Genomic DNA, 11,684 nt, shown 5'->3' on the forward strand with positions numbered 1-11,684 from the left:
TATTATGCTGAGAGTTAAAAGTTCCAAACTTTGACAAATTGACATTCGCCATTTGGCCTCATTCAATTCCATTGCTGTCTGCCTAATAATGTCAGTGGTAAGTACGACGTTGTTTAATTAGATTGGTTATCAATGGGGTTTTAAGTTTATAATGATATTTGTTTATAATGATATATAAATAACATTAGTGTTAACGTTAAACATGCTATGAGCTAGGACACCAACGTGATTTTGATCAAATACGTTTCATTCAGCATGGTAACTATATTCAGATGTGCTGGTTATCAACGAGTTTGTAATAACGAGTAAATTAATGTGCTACATTTGCTTTGAACCTGATATAGCTAGATAGTTTTGCTCCAACTGCTTTCAGATCATTTATTTCCCTGTAAATTTGCACTTCTAAGGTCTCACCACTGCAGGTTTGTGTTCTTGATGTAATGTTGATGGAATAATTTGTATTGCTGTATCTGCCAAATAATTTCTTAAATACATATGTGAGATTTGCAGATGCCGAGAGAAGCTGAAGTGACGAGGACATTGCCTATCATTAGGTCAGTGGTCTTTATAAGAAGGATAAAATGTCCTTTTAACCTTTTGTGGATATATGTCCTTTTTACCTTGTGTGGTTCTGTAGCACCAGTGCTAACAACGAAAAAGTTAACATACAGCCCTGCCACCCATTAAAAAATGAGGTATATTCATATGATAATGGCATGGTAAATCTGCAGCCGTTATTGAATCATTATGTAGCAAGCAAAGCCCCATTTCAGGCAGAGAGCTACAGTGATATTCCAGGGACTTTGTCCTTAACAGGATGTGCCATTGCCAGTCACAGAAGGAACTGGGACAGTGTATTTTAAAGAACATTTTTGTGTGAATAGGGTGAGCCCTGGATGGCAGAGGTGGTGGCAAAATGTAATTATATGATATTTCCTGCGGGGGCGTGGGCTTCGATAATCTCACTCCTTTTTGACCATACCTCTGTTTGCATCCCTGGGGAACTCACAGGTTTGCTAACACCTACCTCATCAATATTATAAATGTTACTCTGAAGTTCTAATTGTTAGTAGTGAAACCACCTAACATTTCTCAATATTTCCATCACCATGTGTAGCTAACACCCATGGTTATGATATTCAGAGCTCACATCAGACTTAATTTGGCTATCATTTCATCAAGACATTAGGTAAACACCACATGTACAATAGGTACCTCATTATGACATAGACATGTGTCGTTATTCTCAGCCCTTTTTGTTCTGTCGGGCTGTGACCAGGTTGACGGGTGGTTATTGGAGTGGTGGTTGGCATGAAGATTAGGCTGCTGGGGGCTCCCTGAAGCTGGAACTGACAGGCCAAGTACATCCATGGCAACAACCAAGGTGGGTGGCATGGGCTTAGGCACAGAAGGATTTTTAAACGTCCTTGCCTCTCTGCTTTGAATCTTGCTCCCAAGGTTTGCTTCTGATGTATGTGCTGACAATTTCTTTTTTAGGTCATAGCATGAAAGAAATGTGCCGTCATTGCCATTTCCTGTTACAGCATGCTGGCATTACTCACAAAGTCAATTGCTTATGACCCTCTTAACAATGTATCCTACAAGATGATATAATACAGTAGTATCTGTTTTTGTTAAGTCAGGTGTTGCTGTAGCGTTTATCAGCTCCTCTCCTCCTCCCTCAGACCAAGATTGCAGATGGTCTCCTTGATATCCAGGAAGTCCAGGAGGATGGTCACAGCCATCCTCCTGGTAGCTTCCGGTTTTGACCGTCGAGAGGAACTGGACAACTGTGTTGAAACTCCACTGGCGTTGGGACAGGATTCCTCTGTCTGATGCAGCTGAAAGTGTTCTCCGGGCAGTCCTCGGACAAGCTACTGGTGAGAATGCACTTCTGTACCTGGCTTACTTCCAGGATTAATGTTGCAGCAGTCACCACTACGTTTTGAACTGGTATCCAGCTGCCCTTGTGACCAATCTTCAGGCCACAAAAAAGATGGAAGGTGTCCCAATGCAAGTTTATGGCTTTCTCTTACTCATTCTCGTTCAATCTGCTTAGGGCAATTACGACACGGTCGAACCGGTGGTCTACTTTCTCAAGGAACCATGATGTTTTCAGGGAGGACTGTGGCCGTTTCTCCTCCTCAACCAGGTTTTTCTGGACAGCACTGCTCACTCTACTAAAGACGTGCATGGCAGGTTGGACACTGAAATGGGAGTGGGTTGGCAGTCATGAAGGATAAATGAGTATGGTTGTCTCTGTTAATGGCAGTTCACATCAGGAACGATTACTATAATGATAAGTGTCCTCACTGACCAATTAAGAAAAGTCTCTCCTTGAATATGATAGCTAAAATTTGATGGATTTTGGTTGGCTGTCAGCTTTGTACTGTTCTCAACATCGCTCAGAAAGTCATCCCCAACAACATCTGTCTTCATGTTATCGTTACAGTTTATGTGTGGATGTAAGGTGGTTGGCTGTGTGGTGTGTCTTGCTGGAGATGGCCTCTTGCTTTGGTCTATGGTTATAGATAGATAGATACTTTATTGATCCCCAGGGGAAATTCAAGAAATTCAAGGTCATTCAATTCAAGGTTATGAGTTAATGTGGCAGCTGTGAATGTGAAGTTGTTCCAAGTATAAACTGAATGTTACCTGCTCTGTTCTCTCCCTCCATTCTCCACTGTGCCTGTTCTGCTTACCTACAGTAGGACCAAGGATGCTGAGGACTAGAAAGGTGTACAGTAGGATGAACAGCCTTCAGCTTCAACATCTTCAACATCTCCCCTAACACTCCTGGCTCCATCAAACGTGCTGCATCCTCCTTAGCTTGTCCCTGTTATAGGTGTGCAGAGTTTATAGACAGCTATCCATCCTTTGCACATTGTGTTTTTTCTGTTGTTCACACACACACTTCAGACATTAGGAACTAAAATCTTTTTTGAAAATATAAATGAGTGTCAAACCTCCTTTCTATGTTGCCGTCTCACCATACCTCCCTTCAGGTATTTTTGTTGTTTTTTCCCCTGTTTTTTTTTTTTTTAACACACACTTGTTTCACACATTGAAAAATGAATAAAATATCTAAAATGTATCAGTCACCTTTTTATGCTGCAGTCTCACCAGCTATTTGAAATATGAGTTGCAACTGTTTTATTGAAATGGTTGATTGCCTATTGAGTTGCAAGTGTGTTATGGAAACAGTGGGTGTGTATTGATAGAACTTATTTTTAACATTTAAGCTGTAATTGATAATTTGTATATTTATTTGACACATGATTATGGCTGAGTCTTACAATATTGTCAAGGCTGTGTGGTGGCAACTTTTATTTTATCAAAATAACTGAATAGGACACTAACAGAAATGCTTTAACTAGATCTGTAGGCCACAGCATGCTGACATATCTGAGACGATGTTGTAAATATTGGGTATCTAAATTTGCAAGTAATAAAGCTGTTGCCTGGTAAGGCTAACACTCTTTTGACGACCACAAAATACAGCAGTGTTTCTCAAAGTGTGGTCCAGGAACCACAGGTGGTACGCGAACAGACCTGGTAAAATATAATATAGATGAGTTGTTTGCAATATTGAACTAACTTGTATGTAATTCCAAACAGTTCTGCAACACTGCCTATGTAAGCTATGCCAGTTTAAATCATATGAATCCTCTGACACAATAAGCAAGGTGCAAAGACGATAAGCAAGGTGGTTCAGTGAGTAAACTATTGTATAATATACTGTTGAAGTAGGTCTACTCTTTTCTTAGCTAGGTGGTCCGTGAGTTTTTTTTTTTTTGGTTTAGTGGTCCTGGGTCTGAAAAAGTTTGAGAAACACTGAAATATAGGGACTGTTGAGGTGCACATGAGCCATGACGAACATCAAAAAGTGTCGCAACTGTTGGAAAATCCATCGAAAAGCAGTGGGGGGACGTTTTTTTTGCGACCGCCCCTAGAGGAACTAAAGGTGAACTGCAACCAATTTCGATAGAATTTCGGCAGTTCGAGCTCTGTCTGGGCTGAAGTTGGCCGAGAGTGCCTGGTGCTGAGCCGCGATTGGTTTATCCACGTTTGATTGGGGGGGGGGATGAACAGCAGAATGAAATGACACAGCAGACGACACAACATTAAACCCAAATTAAAACCAAACGACAGAGAGGACGACACAACAGCAGAATCAAACGACAGAGCAGACAACATGCACAACATTAAAAACAAACGACAGAGAGGACGACATGCACAACATTAAAAACAAACGACAGAGAGGACGACATGCACAACAGCTGATTCAAACAACACAGAAGAGGACATGCACAACATTAAAACCAAACGACATAGAAGACGACATGCACAACAGCAGAATCAAACGACACAGCAGACGACAGGCACAACAGCTGAATCAAATGACACAGCAGACGACAGGCACAACAGCTGATCCAAACGACACAGAAGACGACATGCACAACATTAAAACCAAACGACATAGAAGACGACATGCACAACAGCTGATCCAAACGACACAGAAGACAACATGCACAACAGCTGATCCAAACGACACAGAAGACAACGTGCACAACAGCTGATTCAAACAACACAGAAGACAACATGCACAACATTAAAACCAAACGACATAGAAGACGACATGCACAACAGCTGATCCAAACGACACAGAAGACAACGTGCACAACAGCTGAATCAAACGACACAGCAGACGACAGGCACAACAGCTGATCCAAACGACACAGAAGACGACATGCACAACAGCAGAATCAAACAACAGGCCTGTCGACATACTTGACGACATGTGCAACAACAGAGTCATGGCACAATATCACAGTCAACACTAGGAGGTGTCGTTTTGTAAGGTGAGCAATGACATGAACAAGGCCGTTTTGTCACGTCTGTCGTAAAGTGAATGTTGCATAGACATCTTCAGTGGACATAAGTAGTTGACAAAAGCAATATTTAGTCGACATAGGCATTATTTATGGCACTAATGGAACGCCATAATATTCCTGTATCTTGTTTCTTAATGAAAATGTATTTAATGAAATTAAGGTAGGCCTCTTTGCTAGGCTACTCTCAGGGAGCTTTGCATTTGGTTCATCCCTGATCCCATGTATTATGCCGTAAAAGGGTTTGTTTACCAGAGTAATATTTTATACAACACATCTGTAGATGCTTTTGACATAGGCCTACTCTTTATCAGTGCCCCTGTAGTACAGTAAGTGTAAGACCATTGTCTACCAGCTGAAGGTGCTCCTGTTCCATGCTGTGATGGCCTACCTTCATTGAAGCACATGTTCATGCAACATCTGATCACTTTCTCTTCTGTGTTTTGACACTGCTGACAGACACAGTGAGACTGCCCTGTTCTCATCAGCACTTGTCTGTGCTTGCTCAGGTAGGCCTGTGTGTGTTGTTCCATTGTCCACATTTGACCCGAGGCCTACTGGGCTATAGGCCAGTGGTTCTCAAACTTTTCACAATGAGTACCACCTCAGAAAACTATTGGCTCTCCAAGTACCACCATTATGACTGCCATTAAAATACAGTAGCGTAGGACAATTTAACTACATATTTTAACTTTATAGGCCTACATAGTGTTTTGTGTCGTTTTTTTCAAGATTGACAAAAACTAGGTTAATTTTAAGTTTAGTATTGCGTGGTTAAGGATTTTTTTAATGATATATTTTGATATAAGTGATTATTTTGTCTTCCTGAAAAACATCTTGGAGTCTCCCAGAGTGCCACTATAGAGAGTCCACGTACCACCGGTGGTACCCGTACAACAGTTTGAGAACCACTGCTAGGCTACACAAGCATTAGGAAGGTATTCTGTTTCTACACTAAACCCCTATAAGAGTGCACCACTGACACCCCACATTAGTCTCTATCCCCCGAGCGTCTTATGTTGCAGTGTGCATGTCTTATGCAAGTGTGCATAGAGAGACATGCCTTGTCTTGGCAGAAATTATGTCTAACAAGCACCTGTAGCATTGTGTTATGGACAGGTTGTGCTTAGTTTGGCATTCACATCAAGTGCTAGGACTAGAAGAAGTGAAGGGAGTGATTGTGTATCTCACAAATGAGTTTTGAAAGGACTATGTTCTATAGTTTAGAGGTCCCATATTCTCCTGAATGTATTTATTAAATGGTGGAATATTACATTTGAACTTTGTATTGCATTGTAACAATGGATTACAATCACAATCTTTTGTTGTCATGGACATGTCTGTGGGATTGGTTCCCAGAGGTATGTTAGATTAAGATTGGCTGTGTAATGGTCCATTAAATCTCAGTGTGTATTGTTCTCCTTCAACAGAAAGAAACACATAGATCAGTATCTCTCCAACACTCTTTAATCAAATATATTATATTGCTACAAAGATAGCTGTTTTTGGCATGCATAGAATCTAAACATATTAACTTTAATCCAGACAAAAAATTGAAAATAGGCAATCACATATTCAACATCCATAAAAGCAAGCCCACACAAGAAGACCAACTTTTACACACACACACACACACACACACACACACACACACACACACACACACACACACACACACACACACGCATGCACGCACATACATGTACATACACTTAATGTCTTTATTAAGTTTACATATCACACACATACACACACACACACACACACACACACACACACACACACACACACACACACACACACACACACACACACACACACACACACACACACACAGTATAACATGGTCATGGAACAGAATGACACTTGATATTTCATCACAGTAGTATGCTAGTTCTTATTCCCCTTTGGAATCCAACATATCTTTTTGCATGTTTTCCTGGCTGCGTACGCAGCCCCCAATTACTGTACAAGACTTCTTCAGCAGGCATAGAGTCAGTCAGTGAATAACACAGCACCCAGGACATGAAATATGACAGACGAGTCGAGTCCGCCATGGCTCTCTAGCTACATCGTTAAAGATAACACAGATACTCATGCAAGATATGGTCAGAATAAGGAGGACGATGAGTGGCCGAGGACCGCACACTCCACAGAGAAAACAGCAACCTCACAGACGTGGATATGTTTATATAGGTCTCATGCCAGTGGACGCATGTGTGCGCTCAAATGAAAATACAAATAAATTAGTTATAGTTAAGTGCAGTAGTGCAAATATTCTTAGTATTTATAGAGAAGATTCTCCAGCATTTCAGATGATATTTAATATCACAAGTTCTGATATGAGACCTCATCAGTGTCCAGTTACCATTACAGCATGTAATATTGGACAACTCGCCAGAGGGGCAGAAAAAAACAGTGCACCCCTCCCCAATTTCCTCTTTTCTCCTCTCCTCTCCCCTCCTTCTCTCTCTTTCTCTCAATACACTCTCTCACACACACACATACACAAATAAACATTTTCGCCAGTACATAAATAGATATTACCTCACTATTGCAATTCTGCTAATACCTTTTTGTAATATATCCAAATGGAATATATTAAGAAGGAATGATAATTGGCCACTATTAGCCAAAAATATCAGTAAATCTTTGTTGCAAAAGAGTCAGGGAATGGCAGTGAAAGTGTTCCCAGCTGTGGCTGAGTCAGGTGCCAACAGGCAGTAGACGTTGCAGAGTTTGGGCGGTGGCGTGGTGATTCAGGCGGAGTTTGGGCGGCGGCGTGGGGATTCAGGCGGTAGTCGTTGCGGAGTTTGGACGGCGGCGTGGGGATTCAGGCGGAGTTCGGGCGGCGGCGTGGGGATTCAGGCAGTAGTCGTTGCAGAGTTTGGGCGGCGGCGTGGGGATTCAGGCGGAGTTTGGACGGAGGTGTGGGGATTCAGGCGGAGTTTGGGCGGCGGCGTGGGGATTCAGGCAGTAGTCGTTGCAGAGTTTGGGCGGCGGCGTGGGGATTCAAGCGGAGTTTGGACGGAGGTGTGGGGATTCAGGCGGAGTTTGGGTGGCGGCGTGGGGATTCAGGCGGAGTTTGGACGGAGGTGTGGGATTCAGGCGGAGTTTGGACGGCGGCGTGGGGATTCAGGCGGTAGTCGTTGCAGAGTTTGGGCGGCCGCGTGGGGATTCGTGACACGAGTATCCCTTGTGTGCTGGGAGTTGAGCGGCGTACTCTGAGGTTGTGAGACAGCCCCTGTGTGGTGGGAGTTGAGCGGCGTACTCTGAGGTTGTGAGACAGCCGATGTGTTTCCTGTCACTGCTCTGCTCGCAGAGCCTCTGTGAACAGGTGGTGGTTGCGTAGGGAGGGAAAGGATACTGTCATATTAGGAGATGATGACTCCCACCTCCTCAGTTTAGACTGGCGGGATCAACAGTCGTTTGGTTCAGACGGCTCACAGCTTCTCGCTCTTAATACGCCTCCTATTTCCTCTAATGCATCTTAGGATAGATGTCCAGGTTTTGTGGGGTAGGCTGAGGGGGTGGGGATAGCAGTGCATTTTCTTGGTCTATCCCTTAACGAGACATCATTCGCACAAACTCTGAGGGTGTGAAATACACATAAAAAACATTAACATAATTACAAACGTCACAGAATAAAAACATATTTCAAGACATTGTTTAAACTGTTGTTGAAAATCATGATCTGCAAATGTGAGCTTGAGGCACACCTTTGCAGTCACACAAACATAAATGTTCCAAACATAGAGATGAAAGCTCCTGTGAGTATAAACTAACTATTTGAATATGAGCAAAACACAGCGAATCCATTTCCTCTCAAATGATCTCATTACATCCTGACACTCATAAAGCCTGAACATCACAGTTTAATTGCCTTTGGAAATGAGCAACAGCATCGCCCCGTGATTGAGAGAGAGAGAGCGGGCGAGCGGGGGCTATTTTTAGCCTGAGCCAGCACACACACTGCCTGTCTTCTCCACTGCTGCGGCTGAAGCGGAGCTTGGGAGAGGAGGAAAGGGTGGCCAATCCTAATCATCATGGCAGAATCTGCCTTTGTGCTCTTTCATAGGGAAAGCCACCCGAGCTATTTCTGTCCCGCTGCCTGCCTGCCTGCCTGCGCGCCTCATTTCTGTGGGTAATCTTTATGAGGTGCCATAATCCTGCGCTCGGCAGATTATCTGACGGACAGTTCGGTGGCACACACACACACACACACACACACACACACACACACACACACACACACACACACACACACACACACACACACACACCCTGCCACGGTCGTGCTTTCTCTCTGGTGCTCTGTCTCTGTTTCTTCTCTCTCTCTCTTACTCTCTCTCACTCTTGCTTTCTCATTATGTCTCTCTCATTCTCTCTCTGTCTCTCTTGCTTTCTCATTCTTTCTCCCTCTCTCTCTCTATCTCATTCTCTCTCTCTCTCTCTCTCTCTGTCTCTCTTGCTTTCTCATTCTTTCTCCCTCTCTCTCACTCTCATTCTCTCTCTCTCTCTCTTGCTTTCTCATTCTTTCTCCCTCTCTCTCACTCTCATTCTCTCTCTCTCTCTCTCTCTCTGTCTCTCTTGCTTTCTCATTCTTTCTCCCTCTCTCTCACTCTCATTCTCTCTCTCTCTCTCTTGCTTTCTCATTCTTTCTCCCTCTCTCTCACTCTCATTCTCTCTCTCTCTCTCTCTGTCTCTCTTGCTTTCTCATTCTTTCTCCCTCTCTCTCACTCTCATTCTCTCTCTCTCTCTGTCTCACTTCAAAGAGCATCACTCAGTTCCTAGTAAGCTAAGTAGACTTATATGTAGGTTGCTTCACTCGAGGAATCAAAATGGGCTCCGAGAACAAGAACAAAAAGTGCAAAAGTACAAGAACAAGATACCTTTCTGACATAAATTTGAAAATGGTAGAACACACACACAGCCTACACACAGTCAAATACACCCAGAGGAGTCGTTAATTGGGGTCAGCTCAAGAGAAAGGTCACCTTCGAAGTCAACATGTCCATCTCCATTGAGGTCAATGTCACGCAGGATGTCTTCTAGGTCCCTGTGGCCAACCTGAAGCACAAAGCGACACTCAGTTTTATATTTACGTCCACACTTCTTGGTTTCCCAATTTGTATTCCCCATGCACAGATTACAACAGTGAGAACAATTCCAGTCAATCAGTATGATGCTGCAAGAGCAGAGAGAGATTTAATGAGCTAATGAGCTCAGACATTTGTCAATCTTTCACCAGAATCACAGGCTCTGCACGCATGTTTGGCCAATAAAGCAGATGTTAGTTAGATAGTTAGATAGTTACAAGGAAACTGAATCTGTTTCAGTTTAGGCAAATAGTGGGTCGATTCCCAGCACACAAAACACACACACACACACACACACACACACACCTGTTGGCCAAGTAGTTTCTTCATTGCCTCCCTCAGCTCTGCTGTGCTTATCTGGCCGTCACCATTTGTGTCAAACTGAAAGTGAGGAAAGACGGGAAACCGTAACAGGGCGAAAAGACAAAAGACATTATTGTTCAAACAGACTTCACAATAAAACATTGTTCAAACAGACTTCATAATAAAACATTATCAGTTCAAATAGACTTCACAAAGACCCACTTTTCCCCCTCATTTGGTGTTTTCCATGACTGTTCCATGTAGCTTGGGAGGAAACAACTAAAATATCCCCACAGAAAAAGTTTACCGGCTCACAGCGTTTCAACAGAGGTCAACGCGTTAAGGAAGTGGTATGCTCCTTCGTGGACATTTGAGGCAGACATTTGATAAAGTTGTACAGCTGTACAGTTTTGCCCAAAAGCATTTGCATCAGGTGGTGAGGTGGGTAATTAACAAGTTGCAGTAGGCCTCCCGGGGCTCCCTTGTAAAAGAGATTTGAATATCTCAATGGGACATCACCTGGTAAAATAAAGTATAAATAAATAAAAATAAAAAGGCCTACATCAGGTGGTGGGTTTGGTAAAATAACAAGGAGCAGAAGGCCTACATCAGGTGGTGGGTTGGGTAAAATAACAAGGAGCAGTAGGCCTACATCAGGTGGTGGGTTGGGTAAAATAACAAGGTGCAGTAGGCCTACATCAGGTGGTGGGTTGGGTAAAATAACAAGGTGCAGTAGACCTACATCAGGTGGTGGGTTGGGTAAATAACAAGATGCAGTAGGCCTACATCAGGTGGTGGGTTGGGTAAATAACAAGATGCAGTAGGCCTGCATTAGATCCATTAGTATGGAAGGGGGAGGAGGGGGATAATAACAATAACTCCTTTTTCCTCTTTCCTCCGACTCGTCTCTCTTTCTCTCTTTCCCCGTCACCCCGTGTATCCCTCGCTTCTCTCTCTCTTCCTCACCTCTTTGAAGGCGTCCCTCAGTTCTTTGATGCCGATCATGTCTGCCGTCTCGGCCAGCAGCTTTGGTCCCATCAGCTCCACAAAGTCCTCAAAGTCCACATGGCCGCCCACTGCACAGGAACACAACACAGCAGTGCACTACAGCTCTGTACAGAGACTCCAGAAACACATGCACAGATGGACACAGAGTAGTGTGTGTGTGTGTGTGTGTGTGTGTGTGTGTGTGTGTGTGTGTGTGTGTGTGTGTCTCTGTGTGTGTGCGAGTGCATGTGTTCTTATGCGCACACACACACACACACACACACACACACACACACACACACACTCATTTACAGACAGACACACTCACGGTTCATGTTGATCTGCTGGCTCAGTTCGATCAGCTCCATCTCGGTGGGCATGTACCCCATGGTCCTCATACAGT

General features: G+C 43.5%; 1 protein-coding gene and 1 long non-coding RNA gene across 2 annotated transcripts in view; one reads left to right on the forward strand and one right to left on the reverse strand.

Annotated features, from left to right (window-relative positions):
* The first annotated feature begins 1,092 nt into the window (after positions 1 to 1,092).
* On the forward strand, positions 1,093 to 2,572 carry LOC143122383 (uncharacterized). The gene is made up of 3 exons (XR_012986658.1): positions 1,093 to 1,384; positions 1,686 to 1,880; positions 2,060 to 2,572. It is a non-coding gene; the product is annotated as an uncharacterized LOC143122383 (long non-coding RNA).
* Positions 2,573 to 6,352: 3,780 nt separating this feature from the next.
* cabp1b (calcium binding protein 1b) overlaps positions 6,353 to 11,684 on the reverse strand; it is a 45,166-nt gene continuing 39,834 nt past the window's right edge. The window contains exons 3-7 of the mRNA XM_076283838.1: positions 11,610 to 11,684; positions 11,261 to 11,370; positions 10,298 to 10,372; positions 9,890 to 9,962; positions 6,353 to 8,482 (exon numbers count right to left, since the gene is read on the reverse strand). The exon at positions 11,610 to 11,684 is cut by the window's right edge and continues 69 nt beyond it. Of these exons, the coding sequence (XP_076139953.1) occupies positions 8,457 to 8,482; positions 9,890 to 9,962; positions 10,298 to 10,372; positions 11,261 to 11,370; positions 11,610 to 11,684 (359 nt within the window). The 3' untranslated portion in view covers positions 6,353 to 8,456. The remainder of the gene's footprint in view (positions 8,483 to 9,889; positions 9,963 to 10,297; positions 10,373 to 11,260; positions 11,371 to 11,609) is intronic.

Source organism: Alosa pseudoharengus, unplaced genomic scaffold, assembly GCF_046254945.1.
Source record: "Alosa pseudoharengus isolate Yale_2024_CS ecotype anadromous, Long Island Sound unplaced genomic scaffold, YU_APseudo_1.1 YU_APseudo_1.1_scf_14, whole genome shotgun sequence".
NCBI classification, from domain to species: Eukaryota; Metazoa; Chordata; class Actinopteri; order Clupeiformes; family Clupeidae; genus Alosa; species Alosa pseudoharengus.